Source organism: Oncorhynchus kisutch, linkage group LG14 (genome assembly GCF_002021735.2).
Source record: "Oncorhynchus kisutch isolate 150728-3 linkage group LG14, Okis_V2, whole genome shotgun sequence".
NCBI lineage: Eukaryota > Metazoa > Chordata > Actinopteri > Salmoniformes > Salmonidae > Oncorhynchus > Oncorhynchus kisutch.
The window spans coordinates 88,890,540-88,916,147 of NC_034187.2; the positions used below are offsets into that span (position 1 = coordinate 88,890,540).

The 25,608-nt window shown below is 47.1% G+C and overlaps 1 protein-coding gene across 5 annotated transcripts in view; it reads right to left on the bottom strand.

The window, feature by feature from the left end:
* The window catches only part of spire1a (spire-type actin nucleation factor 1a), a 45,868-nt gene that overhangs the window by 15,114 nt on the left and 5,146 nt on the right, over positions 1-25,608 (bottom strand). For 4 of the 5 annotated variants that reach the window (XM_031789151.1, XM_031789150.1, XM_031789149.1 and 1 more), the window contains exons 2-10: positions 23,101-23,132; positions 19,327-19,551; positions 14,005-14,130; positions 13,037-13,111; positions 12,359-12,523; positions 6,672-6,755; positions 5,684-5,813; positions 1,505-1,650; positions 1,128-1,209 (exon numbers count right to left, since the gene is read on the bottom strand). In XM_031789151.1, coding sequence (XP_031645011.1) covers positions 1,128-1,209; positions 1,505-1,650; positions 5,684-5,813; positions 6,672-6,755; positions 12,359-12,523; positions 13,037-13,111; positions 14,005-14,130; positions 19,327-19,551; positions 23,101-23,132 — 1,065 coding nt within the window. The remainder of the gene's footprint in view (positions 1-1,127; positions 1,210-1,504; positions 1,651-5,683; positions 5,814-6,671; positions 6,756-12,358; positions 12,524-13,036; positions 13,112-14,004; positions 14,131-19,326; positions 19,552-23,100; positions 23,133-25,608) is intronic. The other variant, XM_031789153.1, reaches the window with a different exon arrangement.

Sequence of the window (25,608 nt, forward strand, 5' to 3'; positions counted from 1 at the left end):
CTGGTTTCTGCACTTTGATGTCAAGTGATGTGAAAAGGGCTTCATCAATACATTTAATTGCTTGATTGATTGATTAATGTTGCAAAGCAATAACTACCCTGATATTCAGTGGAGTGGGTGGTGTGGTCCAAGTCTGGGTTTAAGGGTCTCTTTTCAAAGCTTAAAAGGATAAACACTCAACATCATAGGCTACAAAAGGTAGAATACATTGGCCATGCTGTCAATATTGAAGCAACATCAAGACATCAGTCAGGAAGTTAAAACTTGGTCGCAAATGGGTCTTCGAAATGGACAATGACCCCAAGCATACTTCCAAAGTTGTGGCTAAAGGGCTTAAGGACAACGAAGTCAAGGTATTGGAGTGGCCATCACAAAGTCCTGACCTCAATCCCATAGAACATTTGTGGGCAGAACTGAAAAAGCGTTGTGCGATCAAGGAATCAAGGAGGCCTACAAACCTGACTGAGTCACACCAGCTCTGTCAGGAGGAATGGGCCAAAATTCACCCAACTTATTGTGGGAAGCTTGCGGAAGGCTACCAGAAACGTTTGACCCAAGTTCAACAATTTAAAAAGGCAATGCTACCAACTACTAATTGAGTACATGTAAACTTCTGACCCACTGGGAATGTGATGAAAGAAATAACATCTGAAATAAATCACTCTACTATTATTCTGATATTTCACTTTCTTAAAATATAGTGGTTATCCTAACTGACCTTATACAGGGAATTTTTACCAGGATTAAATATCAGGAATTGTGAAAAACTGAGTTTAAATGTATTTGGCGAAGGTTGTTCCGACTTCAACTGTATATCTATATAATGTTTAATTAAAGTCTGGTATTTGGGTCGAGCTCTGTTGGCGCATGAGGGGTGTTTGTGTGTTGTCTGTATAATCCTTCAAATAAAAATAGCAGTGCACCATCTAGTGAATAGGGTGCCATTTGGGATGCACTGGTAGTGTTCTACGGATCTAGTGTACTAGCTAGTATACATGGTGTTATGTACTTTATTGAAATGGTAATGTGCATGTTTTCGTGGAATATGGAACAGTTTATAAAATGTTCACTATGAATTCATAAATACAAAGAGATATATAAAAATAAAAAGAGCGAAAGTATCTTACCGTTCTTCCCCAGGACAGATTCAGGAGACGAGGCGTCCAACACGGATGCTGACCAACTGGAGGAGCTGTGACTGGGCTCATCCTGTTAATGAGGAGATACACATTACTGATGGAGACAGACTACCATTACACAAGAGACTAACCTGCTCCTCAGCAAACATGATCATTTCTGCCTCTGGACGACACCAACTAGACACTCTGGACGACACCAACTAGACACTCTGGACGACACCAACTAGACACTCTGGATAAAGGACTAGAAACACTTGTTTGTGTGTGCGCAAGTCAAGAGCTTTCTTGTACTCCTCGTTGTAGAAAAAAGGCTTTTGTGTAAGTGGTGTATGGATAACAAACAATCACATTCTATCCACACGTACATCGGACTCTGAGCTTTCCAGTTCAGACAGTGTGGGCGCCTTCAGGAGCCTCTTCCTCTGATGCAGAGCCCCTCCCACCCCGGGAGCAGGTGGACAGGACAGGGTGCTGGTGGCGTGCTTCCTGGGGGCATCTGGAGTGGACAAGTCTGTGGGAGGAGTCAGAGGACAGAGGAAAAGGAGAACATTAGTCACAGGGAGACAGGAAAATAGAAAGAAAAAAAACATTGAGTAGGTCTGTCCAAACGTTTGACTCGTACTGGAAGACTGTTCAATGCCTAAAATAAGGGGTTAAATGCATGTACAAAAATAAATTAATGGTTTCCTGATCTTTATGAACTTCAGAACAAACCTTGGTTTTGGGGGGACTGTTGTTCAAGGCGTTTGTACGGGCTAATAGCAGCAAGGCCAACAACACATTAATCAAATCATTATGTATACTGGATATATTTTTTATACTTCAAGGGGTCCTACAATTCTAAATCAAGATCTAAATCAATTTATACAATTCCACTAAGCTATATGGAATTTTTTTACGCTGTAAGTACAGAAACAATGTTTAAAAAAGGCACCAGCATTACGACTCATTGGGTTAAACTGGTTTACCTCTAGAGGCAACATCAATTATTACTGTGAGAAGGAAAACTTACCTAAATATTGATGATACCGTCGGTCAAGGCGCAAATAGGCGCCCACAAAGACAGTTGATTTTAAAGATACAATTTGGTAGTATTCTGAAATACATTCAAGTCCAACACTATGTACATCATCTCACACACACACACACACACGGTGTGAGAATAATAATAATACCAGAGCTGTGGTTCAGATCTTGAGGGGTGCTGATGATTTTGTCTGCTCCTATAGGAGGGAACATCTTCAATATGGTCCGGTCATCATCATCAACCCTGTTTCTCCCTAAATATTATTATTATTATTATTTTTAAATCAACACACTACCCCATAATGACAAAGCGAAAACATGTTCAGAAATGTTTGCAAATGTATAATTTTTTTAGTTTTAAAAACACCTTATTTACATAAGTATTCAGACCTTTTGCTATGAGAGTCGAAATTGAGCTCAGGTGCATCCAGTTGCCATCCTTTGACAGTGCATGTCAGAGCAAAAACTAAGCCATTGTCTAGAGCGCCAAGACAGGATTGTGTCGAGGCACAGATCTGGGCACCAAAAAATGTCTGCAACATTGAAGGTTCCCAAGAACACAGTGGCCTCCATCATTCTTAAATGGAAGAAGTTTGGAACCACCAAGACTCTTCCTAGAGCTGGCCACCCAGCCAAACAGAACAATCTCTGGAGAAGGGCCTTGGTCAGGGAGGTGACCAAGAACCCGATGGTCACTATGACAGAGCTACAGAGTTCCTTTGTGGAGATGGAAGAACCTTCCAGAAGGACAACCATCTCTGCAGCACCAATCAGGCCTTTATGGTAGTGGCCAGATGAAAATCACTCTTCAGTAAAAGACACATGACAACCTTCTTGGAGTTTGCCAAAAGGCACCTAAAGACTCTCAGAACATGAGAGACAAGATTCTCTGGTCTGAAGAAACCAAGATTGAAATCTTTGGCTTGAATGCCAAGAGTCACGACTGGATGAAACCTGGCACCATCCCTACGGTGAAGCATGGTGGTGGCAGCGTCATGCTGTGTGGATGTTTTTCAGCGGCAGGGACTGGGAGACTAGTCAGGATCGAGGGAAAGATGGAGCAGAGTATTGAAAGATTCTTGATGAAAACCTGCTCCAGAGCGCTTGAGTGGCCCAGCCAGAGCCCGGACTTGAACCCAATCGAATATCTCTGGAGAAACCAGAAAATAGCTGTGCAGCGACACTCCCTATCCAACATGACAGAGCTTGAGAGGATCTGCAGAGAAGAAAAGGAGAAACTCTCCAAATAAAGGTGTGCCAAGCTTGTAGCATCATACTTAAGACTCCAGGCTGTAATCGCTGTCAAAGGTGCTTCAACAAAGTACTGAGTAAAGGGTCTGAATGCTTATGAAAATGTAATATTTCAATTTTTGCTTTGTCTTTATGGGGTATTGTGTACAGAGATTGATGAGTGAAAAAACGATTTAATCCATTTTAGAAAAAGGTTGAAACAAAATGTAGAAAAAGTCGAGGGGTCTGAATACTCTCCCAAGGCACTGTATACTATAGTGAATCATGGTGACGGACAGGCCAGGCAGGCAGCCTTTAGTGTTACAGGGTAATCCGTCCCCTCTAGGAAGCACTGCACTAACCATACCTAATCATAATATAACCCTACCCCACCATAATATAACCCTAGCAGAACCCAACCATTACCCCACCAACCATCACCCCAACAACCATGTCTGTCTGTGTTTGGGTCTGAACCTGGTAGATTTGAACATGACATTAAATCAGATGGGTGGTGTTATTGTCAGAGTAATTTAATGGACACAAGGGAAAAGGTGATTTGACTTACTGAATTGGAGTTTGTAAGTGTGCCTGCTCCACTTAGCCAGCACTGGGAGTCTGGGCTAGATCATGTTAGCTCCACTAACTCACTGCTAGCCTGGGAGTCTGGGCTGCATCATGTTAGCTCCACTAACTCACTGCTAGCCTGGGAGTCTGGGCTGCATCATGTTAGCTCCACTAACTCACTGCTAGCCTGGGAGTCTGGACTGCATCATGTTAGCTCCACTAACTCACTGCTAGCCTGGGAGTCTGGACTGCATCATGTTAGCTCCACTAACTCACTGCTAGCCTGGGAGTCTGGGCTGCATCATGTTAGCTCCACTAACTCACTGCTAGCCTGGGAGTCTGGACTGCATCATGTTAGCTCCACTAACTCACTGCTAGCCTGGGAGTCTGGGCTGCATCATGTTTACTCCACTAACTCACTGCTAGCCTGGGAGTCTGGGCTGCATCATGTTAGCTCCACTAACTCACTGCTAGCCTGGGAGTCTGGGCTGCATCATGTTAGCTCCACTAACTCACTGCTAGCCTGGGAGTCTGGGCTGCATCATGTTAGCTCCACAAACTCACTGCTAGCCTGGGAGTCTGCTAGCGGTCTGAATCGCCGTGCCTCCAGCTCACCTTGCTACTCACTAGACCCTATGATCACTCGGCTGCACATGCCTCTCCCTAATGTCATTATGCCTTGTCTATTGCGGTTTTGGTTAGTGATTTTTGTGTTATTTTACTGTAGAGCCTCCAGCCCTGCTCAATATGCCTTAGCTAGCCCTTCTGTTCCACCCTTCACACATGCCGTAACTTCACCTGGCTTAACTGATGCCCCTAGAGAAAACCTCTCATCGTCACTCAATGCCTAGGCTTACCTCCACTGTACTCACATTCTACCATACCCATGTCTGTACATTATGCCTTGAATCTATTCCCACGCGCCCAGAAATCTGCTCCTTTTACTCTGCTCTGAATGCACGAAACGACCAGTTCTTTTAGCCTTTAGCCGTACTCTTCTCCTCCTCTGGTGATGTAGAGGTTAACCCAGGCCCTGTAGCCACCAGTACTACACCTATTCCCCAGGCGCTCTCATTTGTTGACTTCTATAACCGTAAAAGCCTTGGTTTCATGCATGTTAACATCAGAAGCCTCCTCCCTAAGTTTGTTTTATTCACTGCTTTAGCACACTCCGCCAACCCGGGTGTCCTAGCCGTGTCTGAATCCTGGCTTAGGAAGGCCACCAAAAATCCTGAAATTTCCATCCCTAACCACAACATTTTCTGACAAGATAGAACTGCCAAAGGGGCCGGAGTTGCAATCTACTGCAGAGAATGCCTGCAGAGTTCTGTCATTCGAGCTTCTACTTTTAAATATCTACCTTTCCAGAAATAATTCTCACTGTTGCCGCTTGTTACAGACCCCCCCGTCAGCCCCCACCTGTGCCCTGGAAACCATATGTGAATTGATCCCCCCCCCCCCGCCATCTATCTTCAGTGTTCGTACTGCTAGGTGACGTAAACTGGGATATGCTTAACACCCTGGCCATCCTACAATCTAAACTAGATGCCCTCAATCTCACAAATGATCAAGGAACCTACCAGGTATACAAATTATAATCTGTGACACTAATATAATAATGTGTCATATGTGGGAACGAAATGGAGTGAGGGTCAACTTTTGTGTAACACCGGCTGAGCCGGGCCGCGTCCCGGCTGCGTGCAAGCGTGCGTCCTGCTCACCCAGGCGGTTGCGTCGGGTCACGTCAGGTGAAACAGGCCGTAGCTTCCTCTCCTGTTTGATGCCCTCTAAGAGACGCTCATGTAGGGTCTGTGGCCATGCAGGGTGAGGCTTCAACTTCCTTCCAGTAACCTACAAGTAGACAGACAAGCAGATAATGAATTCTGTGCAGGAGGCTCATCAACCAGCCACAATAAAAACATGTACTGAAGCAGCTGCCCTTCCTTTCAATTCAACAAAACTGGATTCATCCCCTTAGGCGCAAGAAGGCGTCACAAGGGCAATAATTACAGTCTAGAGTGTACAACTGTGCTCTCAGTCGTAGCAATAGGAGGCTGCCAGACACACCATCTTCCCAATTCATCCGCCTCATCATCGTCTGTCGCAGCACAGCAGCTATGTCCATCAGAATTCATCTCCATCATGTCTGTCGTAGCACAGCAGCTGGGTCTGACGCACTAGACTATTTAAAATCACGACCATGTTAACAATGTGAAATAGGTCTGCATCATAGACATGCATGCTTTCACATTTCATATTGTTTATAATATACATAATTGAACAGCACTCCCAGGGTTGAGAGGTGGTCAGAGACTAGGTCAGGACTCCCAGGGTTGAGAGGTGGTCCGAGACTAGGTCAGGACTCCCAGGGTTGAGAGGTGGTCCGAGACTAGGTCAGGACTCCCAGGGTTGAGAGGTGGTTCGAGACTAGGTCAGGACTCCCAGGGTTGAGAGGTGGTCAGAGACTAGGTCAGGACTCCCAGGGTTGAGAGGTGGTCAGAGACTAGGTCAGGACTCCCAGGGTTGAGAGGTGGTCAGAGACTAGGTCAGGACTCCCAGGGTTGAGAGGTGGTCCGAGACTAGGTCAGGACTCCCAGGGTTGAGAGGTGGTCCGAGACTAGGTCAGGACTCCCAGGGTTGAGAGGTGGTCCGAGACTAGGTCAGTACTCACAGGGTTGAGAGGTGGTCCGAGACTAGGTCAGTACTCACAGGGTTGAGAGGTGGTCTGGAGCGGATGAAGTCCAGGATGACCTCATGAGCACTCTTTAACCTGGGAGGGACGTCTCCATTCAGCTAGAGTAACAACACATCAGAACAGGAGAGGTAATGAGTACACACACACAAAATGCTAACGTCAGCTGTTATTGTAATGGAGAGAGGTTAGCATGTCTTGGGATTTTCATATTTGTAGATGAACTCTCGCACTCATTCAAGACTACCCGTAATCATGGTAGAGAGAATCCACATGAACGGACAAGTGTTAAGAAACATATTCTATTGTTATTTACAAGAAAAGTGACAATACATTATTTACCTTCCATTTCTATTGGGCAGAAAGTAATTGAAACAAATAGAAACAGCAAACGCATCCAAAAAGTTTGATGTCATCATTGGAATGTTGAGTCGTTTAATACTGTTGGGTTCTGAGAATATGGAAATATATTTATTCATGTCACTGATGCAGTGCTGAGGTTTAGAGGGCCTACACTAGAGGTTAAGGGTTAGAGGAGGAAGGTATATAGCAGAGGGTCTATACCAGAGGTTAAGGGTTATAAGAGGAAGGTATATAGAGGAGGGTCTAGACCAGAGGTTAAGGGTTAGAGGAGGAAGGTATATAGCGGAGGGTCTAGACCAGAGGTTAAGGGTTAGAGGTATATAGTGGGTGCAACTAAGCTTGGAATGTGTTGAGTGCAGGGAAGCCCATCTTTTATACTGTTTGTTTCTAAGATCTCTACCCATGTCACTGAGGGTAATGTATAACGTTTACATTATGTCAGGATATGTCACTGAGGGCGAGAGGGTAATGTAAAACATTTACATTATGTCAGGATATGTCACTGAGGGAGAGAGGGTAATGTATAATGTTTACATTATGTCAGGTTATGTCACTGAGGGAGAGAGGGTAATGTATAACGTTTACATTATGTCAAGATATGTCACTGAGGGCAATGTAAAACATTTACATTATGTCAGGATATGTCACTGAGGGAGAGAGGGTAATGTATAACGTTTACATTATGTCAGGATATGTCACTGTGGGAGAGAGGGTAATGTATAACGTCTACATTATGTCAGGATATGTCACTGAGGGAGAGGGTAATGTAACACTACACATACAGCGCATTTGGAAGGTTGTGCCCCACCCTATGAGACAACCAATCAAATGTAAAAAATGGGGGGGGGGGCAAAGCTGTTAAGAAGCCTCTTTTGGACCTAGAATATGCGCTCTGGTAGAGCTTGCCATATGGTAGCGGAGAGAAGTCTATGACTAGGGTGGCTGGAGCCTGAGAATCTTTAGGGCTTTCCGATGACCGCCTTGTACAGAGGTCCTAGATGGCAGGAAGCTTTGCCTCAGTGATGTACTGGGCCGTACGCACTACCCTCTGTAGTGCCTTGCGGTCGGAGGCAGAGCAGTTGCCATAGCCAGTCCGGATGCTCTCGATGGTGCAGCTGTTGAACCTTTTGAGGATCTGAGGACCCATGCCAAATCTTTTCAGTCTCCTGAGGGGGAATAGGTTTTGTCGTGCCCTCTTCACGACTGTCTTGGTGTGCTTGGACCATGTTAGTTTGTTGGTGATGTGGACGCCAAGGAACTTGAAGCTCTCAACCTGCTCCACTGCAGCCCCGTCGATGAGAATGGGGGCGTGCTCAGTTCTCTTTTTCCTGAAGTCCACAATCATCTCTTTTGTCTTGATCACGTTGAGGAAGAGGTTGTTATTCTAGCAACACCCGGCCGGGTCTGACCTCCTCCTTATAGGATGTCTCGTCAGAGATCAGGCCTTCCACTGTTGTGTCATCAGCAAACTTAATGATGGTTTTGGAGTTGTGCCTGGCCGTGCAGTCGTGGGTGAACAGGAAGTACAGGAGGGGGCTGAGCACACACCCCTGAGGGGCCCCTGTGATGAGGACCAGCGTGGCAGATGTGTTGTTACCTACCCTTACAACCTGGGGGCGGCCAATCAGGAAGTCCGGGGATCCAGTTGCTGGAGGAGGTCCTTAGCTTAGTGATGAGTTGAGGGCACTATGGTGTTGAATGCTGAGCTGTATTCAATGGCAGTGTGGAGCGCAATAAAGATGGCGTAATTTGGGCTCCCTAGTGGCGCAGGGTTCTAAGGCACTGCATCTCAGTGCAAGGTACGTCACTACAGTCCCTGGTTCATTTCCAGGATGTATCACATCCGGCTGTGATTGGGACTCCCATAGGGCGGCGTACAATTGACCCAGCTTTGTCTGGGTTTGGCTGTTATTGTAAATAAGAATTTGTTCTTAACCGACTTGCCTAGTTAAATAAAAATGACATTTACATTTTCCTAAAAATCTAAAACACATCTGTGAATCGGTTGGTATGCAGATTGGAGTGGGTCTAGGGTTTCTGGGATGATGGTGTTGTTGTGAGCCATGACCAGCCTTTCAAAGTACTTCATGGCTACAGATGTGAGTGCTACAGGTCGGTATTCATTTAGGCAGTTTACCTTAGTGTTCTTGGGCACAAGGACTATGGTGGTCTGCTTGAAATATGTAGGTATTACAGACTCCGAAAGGGACAGGTTAAAAATGTCAGTGAAGACACTTGCCAGTTGGTCAGCGCATGCACGCAGTACACATCCTGGTAATCCATCTGGCCCTGTGGCCTTGTGAATGCTGACCTGTTTAAAGGTCTTACTCACGTCGGCTACGGAGAGTGTGATCACAGTCGTCCGCACCAGCTGGTGCTCTCATGCATGCTTCAGTGTGACTTGCTTCGAAGCGAGCATAGAAGTAATTTAGCTTGTCTGGTTGGCTCGTGTCACTTGGAAGCTTACGGCTGTGCTTCTCTTTGTGGTCCGTAATAGTTTGCAAGCCCTGCCACATCCGACGAGCATCCGAGCTGGTATAGTACGATTCAATCTGAACCGTAGCCCTAGTCTCAGGTCCTGAGCGCTCTGGAGCATGTTTTCATCAAGAACCCTTCTATACTTTGCTCTGTTAATCTTTCCCTTGATCCTGACTAGTCTCCCGGCCTCAGTCCCGGCCTCAGTCCCGGCCTCAGTCCCGGCCTCAGTCCCGGCCTCAGTCCCGGCCTCAGTCCCGGCCTCAGTCCCGGCCTCAGTCCCGGCCTCAGTCCCGGCCTCAGTCCCGGCCTCAGTCCCGGCCTCAGTCCCGGCCTCAGTCCCGGCCTCAGTCCCGGCCTCAGTCCCGGCCTCAGTCCCGGCCTCAGTCCCGGCCTCAGTCCCGGCCTCAGTCCCGGCCTCAGTCCCGGCCTCAGTCCCGGCCACACAGCATGATGCCACCACCACCGTAGGGATGGTGCCAGGTTTCCTCCAGACATGACGCTTGGCATTCAGGTCCAAGAGTCTCGTTTCTCATGATCTGAGAGTCCATTAGCTGCCTTTTGGAAAACGCCAAGCGGGCTAGCATGTGCCTTTTACTAATGAGTGGCTTGCGTCTGGCCACTACCATAAAGACCTGATTTGGTGTTCTTGGTCACCTCCCTGAACAACTGATTGCTCAGTTTGGCCAGGTGGCCAACCTCTAGGAAGAGTCTTGGTGGTTCTGAACTTCTTCCATTTAAGAATGATAGAGACCACTGTGTTCTGGGGGACCTTCAATGCTGCATAATTTGTGTTACCCTTCTCCAGATCTGTGCCTCGACACAATCCTGTCTCGGAGCTCTTCGACCTTATGGCTTGGTTTTTGCTCTGACATGCACTGTCAACTGTGGGACCTTAGCAAAGGGTGTGAATACTTACGTAACTATTTATTTTGAATACATTTGCAAACGTTTCTGAACACGTTTTCGCTTTGTCATTATGGGGTGTGTCGATTGAGTCACTTTTTTATTTTATTTAGGGAGAAACAGGGTTGATGATGGCAGGACCATATTGAACATGTTCCCTCCTATAGGAGCAGACAAAATCATCAGCACCCCTCAAGATCTGAACCACAGCTCTGGTATTATTACTGTTCTCACACCTTTCGCCTGTGTGTGTGTGTGTGTGTGTGAGATGGACAGTGTTGAACGAGTGGAAATGTATTGTGTGTAGATTCGGAGGGTCTGCTGTCCGGACCTCTGGCAGTCTCTATGGGGGTGCCACAGGGTTCAATTCTTGGACCGACTCTCTTCTCTGTATACATCAATGAGGTCGCTCTTGCTGCTGGTGAGTCTCTGATCCACCTCTACGCAGAGGACAGCATTCTGTATACTTCTGGCCCTTCTTTGGACACTGTGTTAACAACCCTCCAGGCAAGCGTCAATGCCATACAACTCTCCTTCCGTGGCCTCCAATTGCTCTTAAATACAAGTAAAACTAAATGCATGCTCTTCAACCGATCGCTACCTGCACCTACCCGCCTGTCCAACATCACTACTCTGGATGGCTCTGACTTGGAATACATGGACAACTACAAATACTTAGGTGTCTGGTTAGACTGTAAACTCTCCTTCCAGACCCATATCAAACATCTCCAATCCAAAGTTAAATCTAGAATTGGCTTCCTATTTCGCAACAAAGCATCCTTCACTCATGCTGCCAAACATACCCTTGTAAAACTGACCATCCTACCAATCCTCGACTTTGGCGATGTCATTTACAAAATAGCCTCCAATACCCTACTCAACAAATTGGATGCAGTCTATCACAGTGCAATCCGTAATGTCCCCCCTTATCTCAGCTCGCTGGTCACCATCCCACCTGTAGAACACGCTCCAGCAGGTATATTTCTCTAGTCACCCACAAAACCAATTCTTTCTTTGGCCGCCTCTCCTTCCAGTTCTCTGCTGCCAATGACTGGAACGAACTACAAAAATCTCTGAAACTGGAAACACTTATCTCCCTCCCTAGCTTTAAGCACCAACTGTCAGAGCAGCTCACAGATTACTGCACCTGTACATAGCCCATCTATAATTTAGCCCAAACAACTACCTCTTTCCCAACTGTATTTAATTTTAATTTATTTATTTATTTTGCTCCTTTGCACCCCATTATTTTTATTTCTACTTTGCACATTCTTCCATTGCAAATCTACCATTCCAGTGTTTTACTTGCTATATTGTATTTACTTCGCCACCATGGCCTTTTTTTGCCTTTACCTCCCTTCTCACCTCATTTGCTCACATCGTATATAGACTTGTTTATACTGTATTATTGACAATGTTTGTTTTACTCCATGTGTAACTCTGTGTTGTTGTTGGTGTCGAACTGCTTTGCTTTCTTGGCCAGGTCGCAATTGTAAATGAGAACTTGTTCTCAACTTGCCTACCTGGTTAAATAAAGGTGAAATAAATAAAAAAATTGACGAGGGAAAAACAATTATTTAAATCCATTTCTGTCACGTAACAACATTTGGAAAAAGGGAAGGGGTCTTGAATACTTTCCGAATGTATGAAAAACATCAGGACCCAAAAAGCATCTGAGTAGAAAAGCTGATCCAGGATCCAATCATAGGTCACACGCTTCATAAACAGGTGTAGACTAACAGTAACATGAAAATAGCATGAGCTCCTCCTGTCCAGCCAATCTTATTCATTATGATCTGAAAGGCCAAACTAAATCACAGAGCAGGACTCTGCAACGTTTCATGAATACGAGCTCAGCGACGTGGAACCGGACAGATGAGACCCTCCCTTCACGATGACTTAAAACAACCATGATCCATCATTCCTCTAAGGTGATATTCTTCATGTTTAAGTCCCTCACCATGACGTTCCGTAGTTTGTATCGTTTGAAGCGGATGTCATCCATCAGCATCTCATAAGGTGTGAGCTGGAACTCTACAGGTAGAGGGCTGTACTGTCTCTCCTGGACCTTCTTCAGTTTGACCCCGTTACGCAGGTCACCCATCACCTGCATCCAGAACTTAGCCTGAGGGACACAGGATAATAGCAGGGTTGGGGTTCATTTCTAATTCAATTCAGAAAGTAAACCAAATTTCAATTCTACATTTTCCTCATTTCACAGAATTGGAATGCAACTTTCAGTGTACTTCCTGAATTGAAATTGACTGGTTGCCCAGCAACAAACCACAGACAATAGTATCAACATTTATATCTTTACAGTATCTAGGTGTCAAGTATCAGAACTGTTCCTGTGTTGAGCAATAAGAGAATTATGGTCTTTCTTACCACACCCTCGCGGTCTTTCTTACCACACCCTCGCGGTCTTTCTTACCACACCCTCGCGGTCTTTCTTACCACACCCTCGCGGTCTTTCTTACCACACCCTCGCGGTCTTTCTTACCACACCCTCGCGGTCTTTCTTACCACACCGTCCGCAGCGGATTCTTCTGGTTCTCAGGGATACAGTATAGTCAAGCTAACTTCCGTTTCCCCTGAAAAAGTGATGCGGGGACTTTTTGCGCCCACTACATTAGGTTACCCAGTCAGCGTTCTGTAGCTCGTTGACATCTCTGATTGGTTCCTCTCCAGTGTCTCGCTCCATCCGCCGCAGGTTCTACAAGGTACAGGGGGAAGACCGAAATGGAGAGCGTGAGAGAGGTGATCTGTTTAATACAGGAGTTATGTTGCTATGTACTAGAAACAGAGCTCTGGGTCAACACCAGAAGGTCATGGGCAGTGTTATTTATCCATTGTATGTCTGGCGGGAGAGAGAGGTGGTAAGGGATGGCGGGAGGAGAGAGGTGGTAAGGGATGGCGGGAGGAGAGAGGTGGTAAGGGATGGCGGGAGGAGAGAGGTGGTAAGGGATGGCGGGAGGAGAGAGGGGAGAGCGAGAGAATGGAAGAGATGTAAGGTAAAGGAGGAGATGGTAGCTTAATCCGACTGCAGTCAGAGCAGCCAGGTTACACACAGCAGCCAGGTTGCAAATGGTGTAGGGAAGGAGAGGAAGCCACTGTAGACTATTTAGATACATCACAGAGACCTGCCAGTGTCCTTTGCCTCACTGACCCAGTTAAACCAGCCAGTCCCTTGCAGTCATCCCAGCATGCCTTGGGCTTCCCTCGGACTGGCTGCTGACTGTGCGGTGGACTCGACCCCGTTGAAACGCTCCCTTGTGAATCATTAATCTGTTGAAACTCTCAAATTAATCATTCATCTCCTTACTGACTCAGTGAACTAATGTAAATGGTCTTGCAGTAACTAGGCTAATTAGTTTGGACCAGGAACCCTTTCTGAATAGGGAGAAACCTGGACAGTGCTTTCTGGTCAAATATGGATAAACTGACAACACACCAAGCAGCTTTGTCTCCTTTTGGAGATGTGCCTTGCCTGGTTAAGATCCTCATTCTCAGTGAGTAAGGGACTGGGTGAATAAACGTGTCAGGGGCATTCTCACCTCTTCAGTGAGTAAGGGACTGGGTGAATAAACGTGTCAGGGGCGTTCTCACCTCTTTGGCACTCCTGATCTTCTCCAGGAAGCTGCGTAGCTCTCTGGTCTCGGCGTAGAGCGCCCGACACACAGCCTGGTAGTGGTTAGGGGCATCAGAGGGGCTGGGCAGGTGGGACGTACACAGCTGGGAGAAAGAGGAGGGACGGCAGACAAGGTCATATACTGATAATTTAATGTATACACAGATCATTAGAGGAAGGAGCTTGAGATGACAGCTCAGAACAGAGTGTGACGGAGAGAGGTTGTTGATGGATGATGTTCCCTAGCAACGGGCTCTAGTAAGTAATCCATTATCAGGACAATATCATTTAGAACACACATAAAAAAATGCAATACATTAGGAAAGTATTCAGACCCCAAATTGTAATTGTAACATGCGCTGAATACAACAGGTGTAGATCTGACTGAAATGTTTACTTACCAATAACGTAGTTCAAGAAAAAGAGTTGTACAAAAAAATACATTTGAATCATCTAAATCAAAAAGGTAACAAGCAATTTACAAAACAATAACGAGGCTATATACAGGGGGCCCCGGTTAGTAACGAGGCTATATACAGGGGGCACCGGTTAGTAACGAGGCTATATACAGGGGGCACCGGTTAGTAACGAGGCTATATACAGGGGGCACCGGTTAGTAACGAGGCTATATACAGGGGGCCCCGGTTAGTAACGAGGCTATATACAGGGGGCACCGGTTAGTAACGAGGCTATATACAGGGGGCACCGGTTAGTAACGAGGCTATATACAGGGGGCACCGGTTAGTAACGAGGCTATATACAGGGGGCACCGGTTAGTAACGAGGCTATATACAGGGGGCCCCGGTTAGTAACGAGGCTATATACAGGGGGCCCCGGTTAGTAACGAGGCTATATACAGGGGGCACCGGTTAGTAACGAGGCTATATACAGGGGGCACCGGTTAGTAACGAGGCTATATACAGGGGGCCCCGGTTAGTAACGAGGCTATATACAGGGGGCCCCGGTTAGTAACGAGGCTATATACAGGGGGCCCCGGTTAGTAACGAGGCTATATACAGGGGGCACCGGTTAGTAACGAGGCTATATACAGGGGGCACCGGTTAGTAACGAGGCTATATACAGGGGGCACCGGTTAGTAACGAGGCTATATACAGGGGGCACCGGTTAGTAACGAGGCTATATACAGGGGGCACCGGTTAGTAACGAGGCTATATACAGGGGGCACCGGTTAGTAACGAGGCTATATACAGGGGGCACCGGTTAGTAACGAGGCTATATACAGGGGGCACCGGTTAGTAACGAGGCTATATACAGGGGGCACCGGTTAGTAACGAGGCTATATACAGGGGGCACCGGTTAGTAACGAGGCTATATACAGGGGGCACCGGTTAGTAACGAGGCTATATACAGGGGGCACCGGTTAGTAACGAGGCTATATACAGGGGGCACCGGTTAGTAACGAGGCTATATACAGGGGGCACCGGTTAGTAACGAGGCTATATACAGGGGGCACCGGTTAGTAACGAGGCTATATACAGGGGGCACCGGTTAGTAACGAGGCTATATACAGGGGGCACCGGTTAGTAACGAGGCTATATACAGGGGGCACCGGTTAGTAACGAGGCTATATACAGGGGGCACCGGTTAGTAACGAGGCTATATACAGGGGGCACCGGTTAGTAACGAGGCTATATACAGGGGGCACCGGTTAGTAACGAGGCTATATACAGGGGGCACCGGTTAGTAACGAGGCTATATACAGGGGGCACCGGTTAGTAACGAGGCTATATACAGGGGGCACCGGTTAGTAACGAGGCTATATACAGGGGGCACCGGTTAGTAACGAGGCTATATACAGGGTAATTTGTAAAGTGACTAAGCATAGTTAATAAACAGCGAGTATCAGCAGCACAAAAACTAATTTGTTGTTAAAAAAAAAAATCTGTCTTATGGCTTGTTACGGAGCCTTTTGGCCTAGACTTGGCGTTCCGGTACTGCTTGCTGTGTGGTAGCAGAGAGAACAGTCTATGACTTGGGTGACTGGAGTCTGAATTTTCTGGGCTTCTGATACCGCCTATTATATAGGTCCTGGATGGCAAGCAGCTTGGCCCCAGTAATGTACTGGGCCGTACGCACTACCCTCTGTAGAGCATTACAGTCAGATGCCGAGCAGTTGCCATACCAGGTGGTGACGCAACCGGTCAGGATGCTCTCGATGGTGCAGCTGTAGAACCTTTTGAGGATCTGGGGGCGCATGCCAAATCTTTTCAGTCTCCTTAAGGGGAAGTGGTGTTGTCGTGCCCTCTTCACGACTGTCTTGGTGCGTTTGGACGATGATAGTTTGATGGTGATGTGGAAGCCTAGGAACTTAGAACTCGACCCGCGCCACTCCAGTCCCATCGATGTTAATGGTGGCCTGTTCAGCCCTCCTTTTCCTGTAGTCCACGAGTAGCTCCTTTGTCTTACTCACATTGAGAGAGGTAGTTGTCCCCGCACCACCCTGCCAGGTCTCTGACCACCTCTCCACAGGCTGTCTCATCGTTGTCGATGATCAGGCCTACTTGTTGTGTCGTCAGCAAACTTACTGGTGTTTGAGTCGTGTTTGCCCACGCAGTCGTGGATGAACAGGGACTACAGGAGGGGGCTGAGCACGCACCCCTGAGGGGCTCCAGTGTTGATGAGCAAGGCAGACGTGTTGTTGCCCACCCTTACCACCTGGGGGCAGACTATCAGCATGTCCAGGATCAAGTTGCAGAGGGAGCCGTTTAGTCCCAGGGTCCTTAGCTTAGTGATGAGCTTTGAGGGCACTATGGTGTTAAACATTGAGCTGTAGTCAATGAACAGCATTCACATATGTATTCCTTTTGTCCAGGTGGGAAAGTGCAGTGTGGAGAGCAATTGAGATTGCGTCATCTGTGGATCTGATTGGGGCGGTATGCAAATTAGAGTGGGTCTAGGGTTTCTGGCATGTTGATGTGAACCATAACCAGCCTTTCAAAGCACTGTTTCAAGTTCTTGCTCATGTCGGCTACGGAGAGTGTGATTACACTGTCATCCAGAACAGCTTGTGCTCTCATGCATGCGTCAGTGTTGCTTACCTCAATGCAAGCATTAAAAAAAAAGCATGGTAGGCATGGTCACTGGGCAGCTCGTGGCTGGGTTTCCCTTTGTAGTCCATAATAGTTGAAGCCACATCCTACCAGCGCCAGAGCAGTGGAGTAGGTTGACGCTTTGCCTGTATTGATGGTTCCTCGGAGGCCATAGCAGGATTTATCAGCTTCCGGGTTAGAGTCCCGCTCCTTGAAAGCGGCAGCTCTACCCTTTAGCTCAGTGCAGACGCTGCCTGTAATCCATGGCTTCTGGTTGGGATATGTATGTACAGTCACTGTGGGGATGACGTCATCGATGCACTTATTGATGAAGCCGATGACGAAGGTGGTGTACTCCTCAATGCCATTGGATGAATCCAGGAACATATTCCAGTCTGTGCAAACATAACAGTCCTGTAGTGTAGAATCCGCATCATCTGACCACTTCTGGATTGAGAGTCACTGGTACTTCCTGCTTTAGTTTTTGCTTGTAAGCAGGAATCAGGAGGATAGAATTATGGTTATTATTTACCAAATGGAGGGTGAGGGAGAGCTTTGTACGTTCCTCTGTGTGTGGAGTAAAGGTGGTCTTGAGTTATTTTTCCTCTGGTTGCACATTTAACATGCTGGTAGAAATGAGGTAAAATGGATTTCAATTTGCCTGCATTATAGTCCGCGGCCACTATGAGCGCCGCTTCTGGATTAGCATGGTCTTGTTTGCTTATGGCCTGATACAGCTCGTTGAGTGCGGTCTTAGTGCCAGCATCGGTCTGTGGTGGTAAATAGACAGCTACAATAATACAGATGAGAACTCTTGGTAGATAGTGTAGTCTACAGCTTGAGGTACAACCCCTCCTTAACCTCTTGAACCTATGGGGGCGCTATGTCATTATTGGATAAAAAAACGTGCCCGTTTTAAGCGCAATATTTTGTCACGAAAAGATGCTCGACTGCATATAATTGGCAGTTTTGGAAAGAAAACACTAAGGTTTCCAAAACTGCAAAGATATTATCTGTGAGTGCCACAGAACTCATGCTACAGGCGAAACCAAGATGACACTTCATCCAGGAAATGGGCAGAATTTTCGAAGCTCTGTTTTCTATTGTCTCCTTATATGGCTGTGAATGCGCCGGGAATGAGCCTGCCCTTCCTATCGTTTCTCCAAGGTGTCTGCAGCATTGTGACGTATTTGTAGACATATCATTGGAAGATAAGCCATAAGAGACTACATTTACCACGGGTCCGCCCGGTGTCCTTTGTCATTTGCGATTTTCATGAATAGTTAACGTTGCGTTATGGTAATGAGCTTGAGGCTGTATTCACAATCCCGGATCCGGGGTGGCTAGACGCAAGAAGTTAACAGACGTAGCTGTTCTGTCCTGCCGATGCAAGGAAAACCCAGTCAAATGGACCAGTGTCATCGTTCAGCCACGTCTCGCAACATGAGATATTACAGTTTAATGTCCTGTTGGATAGTCTTAATCGTAGATCGTCCCCATGGTAACGAATGGTCAATTACCGTGAGACCGGCAGTTATTTGCTTCACAATCACCGGCTGAAGAAATGTCATGACAGCCACAGCCCTACTAGAGTCTCCTCCTATAGCCTGGTCCCAGATCTGTAGTCTCCTCCTATAGCCTGGTCCCAGATCTGTAGTCTCCTCCTATAGCCTGGTCCCAGATCTGTAGTCTCCTCCTATAGCCTGGTCCCAGATGTGTAGTCTCCTCCTATAGCCTGGTCCCAGATCTGTAGTCTCCTCCTATAGCCTGGTCCCAGATGTGTAGTCTCCTCCTATAGCCTGGTCCCAGATGTGTAGTCTCCTCCTATAGCCTGGTCCCAGATGTGTAGTCTCCTCCTATAGCCTGGTCCCAGATGTGTAGTCTCCTCCTATAGCCTGGTCCCAGATGTGTAGTCTCCTCCTATAGCCTGGTCCCAGATCTGTAGTCTCCTCCTATAGCCTGGTCCCAGATCTGTAGTCTCCTCCTATAGCCTGGTCCCAGATCTGTAGTCTCCTCCTATAGCCTGGTCCCAGATCTGAAGTCTCCTCCTATAGCCTGGTCCCAGATCTTGCCTACTCAATTGCTCATTGTAAACCCAAACAAACAGTTTGGCATGACAACACAAAGGACTGGCACTCAGGCTAGTAAATAGACCAGTACCGTTATAACATGTTACAGGTAACTAGGTAGTCGAGACAGTCAGACCAGTACCATTATAACATGTAGTCGAGACAGTCAGACAGGACGTACCGTGAGGACGTCTCTGAATCTTTTAATATTACAGACAGTGTTTGTGTCTTCCTCCTCCTCGGTGGCCTCGTAACCTTCATCAGGGCAGGGGTCCCTCTCCTTCTCTGCCACGTTGGTCATCATGTCGATGAGTTTCTCCAGAGGCGGACTGAGCTCTCTCTCCTCGCTCTCCTTCAGACTGTAGTCCAACGCCTTGTAGATCATGATTCCCAGAGATTCAATCACCTACAGGACAAAAAAAACAGGCCGTTATTCACCCACATACGGAGCCAGTAGACACTAACCAACTCCTACTACCATTAGGATTCCCCAATGACACAATATGAAGACCAGTCCAGACAAACACAGTGTATCAGATTGGCCATCCAAGACCAGATCAGGGTGATAACCAACTCCTCAATAACTGACACACAAAGTAATGTTCCATGACCTCAGGCCCAAGTGAAACCATGACAAAAATAGTTCCTGAACCCAAATAACAAATCTGTCTATGTGGCGACTGTGAATGAATGGTTTGTTCAGGCAATCCTGTTCTATTGGACCGGAAGTCAGCCCATGACTGTCCTTACAGTCAGTCTGAAACTGGAAACACTTATCTCCCTCACTAGCTTTAAGCACCAACTGTCAGAGCAGCTCACAGATTACTGCACCTGTACATAGCCCATCTATAATTTAGCCCAAACAACTACCTCTTTCCAAACTGTATTTAATTTTTATTTATTTATTTATTTTGCTCCTTTGCACCCCATTATTTTTTATTTCTACTTTGCACATTCTTCCATTGCAAAACTACCATTCCAGTATTTTACTTGCTATATTGTATTTACTTTGCCATCATGGCCTTTTTTGCCTTTACCTCCCTTCTCACCTCATTTGCTCACATTGTATATAGACTTGTTTATACTGCATTATTGACTGTATGTTTGTTTTTACTCCATGTGTAACTCTGTGTCGTTTTATCTGTCGAACTGCTTTGCTTTATCTTGGCCAGGTCGCAATTGTAAATGAGAACTTGTTCTCAACTTGCCTACCTGGTTAAATAAAGGTGTTCTCAACTGGCCTACCTGGTTAAATAAAGGTGTTCTCAACTAGCCTACCTGGTTAAATAAAGGTGTTCTCAACTAGCCTACCTGGTTAAATAAAGGTAAAATAAAATAAAATAAAATTACGTCACACGAACTAATATTAAACTAAGAACATACTTAGTTCCACTGGGGTGGTCCTTCAAGTGAAAAGTACTCGTCTCCCCCGCCACCCCCCATCATGCGCTGCAAAAACAACTCAATCACCCCAAACGTGGAACTTGGTTGGTTGCAGGGCCAGGTGTAAAATTATATAAATAACTCTTCTAGATATTAATGAACAAACACACAGCTCTGAATAAGAACCTGACCCTACACCCCTAGCACCACCCCCGAATCTAACGTCGCCACCCCTAGCAACACCCCCGAATCTAACGTCGCCACCCCCAGCACCACCCCCGAATCTAACGTCGCCACCCCTAGCAACACCACCGAATCTAACGTCGCCACCCCTAGCAACACCCCCGAATCTAACGTCGCCACCCCTAGCAACACCCCCGAACCTAACGTCGACACCCCTACCAACTCCAATGAATTTAATAAGTCTCATGGTGGTAGTGACGGCACATTACTGATTATCCATCATTTATTCACCTTAGTTTTATTCATTTAATTCCAAGTCATCATCTCATCTCTACACAGCTTCTGCCTACGTCGTCTGACAAAACTACTTTTATGACTGCTGAATACCAACTATCAATCACTTCGATCATGTAAGCAACTGCTTTCTATCCCTCTCCATCACAGAACAGACAAGTCTCAGCAGGCATGTAATGGATCATGGTCATTGTAGTTATTTGCCACTTTTTATGCACAAAACGTCTTAGAATATTGGCCTGTTGGAAACTACAACTCCCTACATCATCACACAGTTCAGACTTCTAAATTAACTCTACAGAAACTAATAAATGTAATTCAAATAATTGAACAAACGGTCAATTAGTTTAAAAAACTAAATGTTGGTTCGTCACTCAGGAATAGTTTTACCATTCCCTCTGTATGCATGTTCTTACTAAGCTGCATCAGTCATCACAGAGGAGGCGACTGAAAGTGGGTCAGGGATCCACACAAGTGAGAGTTAAATTAGACCCAGAGGGAAAGGTGTTTAGAGGAGAATCACCAGCTGAATCACAGAGAGAGGCAACACTATCGGGTTATTATTTAGGTGGAGTAGTCGATCCCAGAGCGATTGTGAACATTAAGAATCTGAATGATTTGAAAACAAGTTCTAAAATGTAATAAAAGAGGAATATGATGACAGTTCATGTCAGCAGGTGACTGCCGGGCCCATGCCGTGGGGACTGCCGGGCCCATGCCGTGGGGACTGCCGGGCCCATGCCGTGGGGACTGCCGGGCCCATGCCGTGGGGACTGCCGGGCCCATGCCGTGGGGACTGCCGGGCCCATGCCGTGGGGACTGCCGGGCCCATGCCGTGGGGACTGCCGGGCCCATGCCGTGGGGACTGCCGGGCCCATGCCGTGGGGACTGCCGGGCCCATGCCGTGGGGACTGCCGGGCCCATGCCGTGGGGACTGCCGGGCCCATGCCGTGGGGACTGCCGGGCCCATGCCGTGGGGACTGCCGGGCCCATGCCGTGGGGACTGCCGGGCCCATGCCGTGGGGACTGCCGGGCCCATGCCGTGGGGATGAAGCCAGTTCTGCACAGAACCTTGCAAAGGCCAATCTTGTGAAACGCGCTGTCCGCCCCACACAGATATCAAATGATCCGAGACCATCCAGATCAGAACAGCAAGAGAACTGATCTCTGGGTAAACAAAACAATCACACCACTCAGTTCAACCATGGAGATCAGACACTGTGTCCCGTCCCTCCCCGTATCACACACAGTACCAGTCAAGTTGACACACCTAGTCATTCAAAAGGTTCCTGTATTTGTATTATATTCTACATTGTAGAATAGTGAAGACATGAAAACTATGAAATAACATGTGTAGAACCCCACTGGGTCATAGTGGTCATGCTAGGCTGGTACCAACCCCACTGGGTTATAGTGGTCATGCTAGGCTGGTACCAACCCCACTGGGTTATAGTGGTCATGCTAGGCTGGTACCAACCCCACTGGGTTATAGTAGTCATGCTAGGCTGGTACCAACCCCACTGGGTTATAGTAGTCATGCTAGGCTGGTACCAACCCCCACTGGGTTATAGTGGTCATGCTAGGCTGGTACCAACCCCACTGGGTTATAGTAGTCATGCTAGGCTGGTACCAACCCCACTGGGTTATAGTAGTCATGCTAGGCTGGTACCAACCCCACTGGGTTATAGTGGTCACGCTAGGCTGGTACAAACCCCACTGGGTTATAGTGGTCACGCTAGGCTGGTACAAACCCCACTGGGTCATAGTGGTCACGCTAGGCTGGTACCAACCCCACTGGGTCATATTGGTCACGCTAGGCTGGTACAAACCCCACTGGGTCAGTGGTCACGCTAGGCTGGTACAAACCCCACTGGGTCAGTGGTCACGCTAGGCTGGTACAAACCCCACTGGGTCATATTGGTCACGCTAGGCTGGTACAAATGGCTTATAATGGTTTTCATGGTGGGCACTGGGCTCTGTAATTGGGTTGCTTCTCATTACATGAAACACACCTGGCTAAATGTTACACACCACAGTCTTACTGTAAAAGCAGAATACAAGGCCCAGTTCTGGAAACAGGGTATATGTAACTCACCTCTAAGGAAGTGTTGGGAGGTCTGGGTTTATCTAGAAAAAAAAAATATATAGAAAAAAAGTTAGTCAAATATACACTAGAGGCCGACCGATTAAATTGACATGGCCGATTAATCAGGTCCGATTTGAAGTTGTCATAACAATCGGTAATCTGCCTTTTTGGACGACAATTACATTGCAATCCATGAGGAAACTGCACGGCAGGCTGACCACCCGCTACGGCAGGCTGACCACCCGCTACGGCAGGCTGACCACCCGCTACGGCAGGCTGACCACCCGCTACGGCAGGCTGACCACCCGCTACGGCAGGCTGACCACCCGCTACGGCAGGCTGACCACCCGCTACGCGAGTGCCTTGTCAAAAGGCCCTTGTGGCTGTAATGAGCCAAGGTAAATTGCTTGCTAGCATTAAACTTTTTTTTTTTTTTTAAACAATCAATCTTCACATAATCACTAGTTAATCTAGCTTGTCCTGCGTTGCATATAATCAATGCCTGTTAATTTATCATCAAATCACAGCCTACTTCAACTTGGCGAAACGGCTGATGATTTACCAAAAACTCATTTGCGGAAAAAAAGCACATTCGTTGCACAAATGTACCTAACCATCAATGCCTTTCAAGGGGGCCGAATACTTTCGCAAGGCACTGTATCTCAGATAAGGAGGAGTGAGGCCTAAGAGGGTTTTATAAATAAGAGTCAACCAGTGGGTCGTCTTGCGACGTGTATACATAGATGATAACCTGTTTACAGAGGAATACAGAGTGTAGTGATGTGTCCTATAAGCATTATGTCGCCGTAATCTAGCATCATCTGAATCAGCTGGTGGTTCAATATTTCCTGTTGAGAAGTTTTAGGTGGTACTTGTATGAGGTGAATACCTCAAGCTCTAAACCCTCAGAGGTAATAATCACACCTGTTTGGCAGCTGGGGTGAAAGAGGAGCGATCTTACCAAACCACATGACCTTTGTTTTGGAGGTGTTCAGAACAAGGGCAGTCAGAATGACATTATCTTGAAGGAGGAGGTCCCTCCAGGCCCAGCCATTGGTGTTAAAAAGAGATGTCAGACCAATCGGCATAATAACATGCCTCCTCCCACACCCCATTTCTTACACCTGCTGTGCAATCCATCCATCTCTCAGTTGTGTAGCTGAGACCAGGGGCCTCGTAACATACCGCTGTAGCTTTAACATAGATAATATGAATACTACGGTCATGAAGTGGCCGTTTTTGGGCATAGCTAGTGGCTTCCCCCTCTCTCACAAAGGAACAACTATGTGAGAATGCTATTAATTGACTACAGCTCAGCGTTCAACACCATAGTACCCTCAAAGCTCATCACTAAGCTAAGGAACCTTGGACTAAACACCTCCCTTCTGCAACTGGATCCTGGACTCCCTGGCGGGCCGCCCCCAGGTGGTGAGGGTATGTAGCAACACATCTGCCACGCTGATCCTCAACGCTGGAGCTCCCCAGGGGTGCCTGCTCAGTCCCCTCCTGTAGTTCCTGTTCACCCACGACTGCATGGCCAGGCACGACGCCAACACCATCATTAAGTTTGCTGACGACACAACAGTGGTAGGCCTGATCACCGACAAGACAGCCTATCGGGAGGAGGGTCAGAGACCTGGCCGGGTGGTGCCAGAATAACAACCTATCCCTCAACGTAACGGAGATGATTGTGGACTACAAGAAAAGGAGGACCGAGTACGCCCCCATTCTCATCAACGGGGCTGTAGTGGAGCAGGTTGAGGTTCAAATTCCTTGGTGTCCACATCAACAAAACTATAATGGTCCAAACACACCAAGACAGTCGTGAAGAGGGCACCCTCAGGAAACAAAGAGATTTGGCAAGGATCCAGAGATCCTCAAAAGGTTCTACAGCTGCAACAGCGAGAGCATTCTGACCGGTTGCATCACTGTCGGGTATGGCAATTGCTCGGCCTTCGAGGTTAGTGCGTATGGCCCAGTACATTACTGGGGCAAAGCTGCCTGCCATCCAGGACCTCTACACCAGGCGGTGTCAGAGGAAGGCCCTGAACATTTTCAAAGACCCCAGCCATCGACTGTTCTATCTATTACCGCATGGCAAGCGGTACCGGAGTGCCAAGTCTAGGACAAAAATGAACCTCAACAGTTTTTACCCCCAAGCCATCAGAGTCCTGAACAGGTAACCAAATGGTTACCCGGACTATTTGCATTGTGTCCCTCCCCTAATACCTCTTTTACACTGCTGCTCTCGTTTTATCTTATATGCATAGCCACTAACTATACATTCATGTACATACTACCTCAATTGACCTGACGAACCAGTGTTCCCGCACATTGGCTAACCAGGGTGTGTCCCACCACCCCTCTTTTTACACTGCTGTTACTCTATTCATCAGTGACTATATGCATAGTCATTTTAACCTCTTTGGGATAGGGGGCAGCATTTTCACTTTTGGATAAATAATTTTCAAATTTCAACTTCCTGCTACTCATGCCAAGAATATAAGATATGCATAT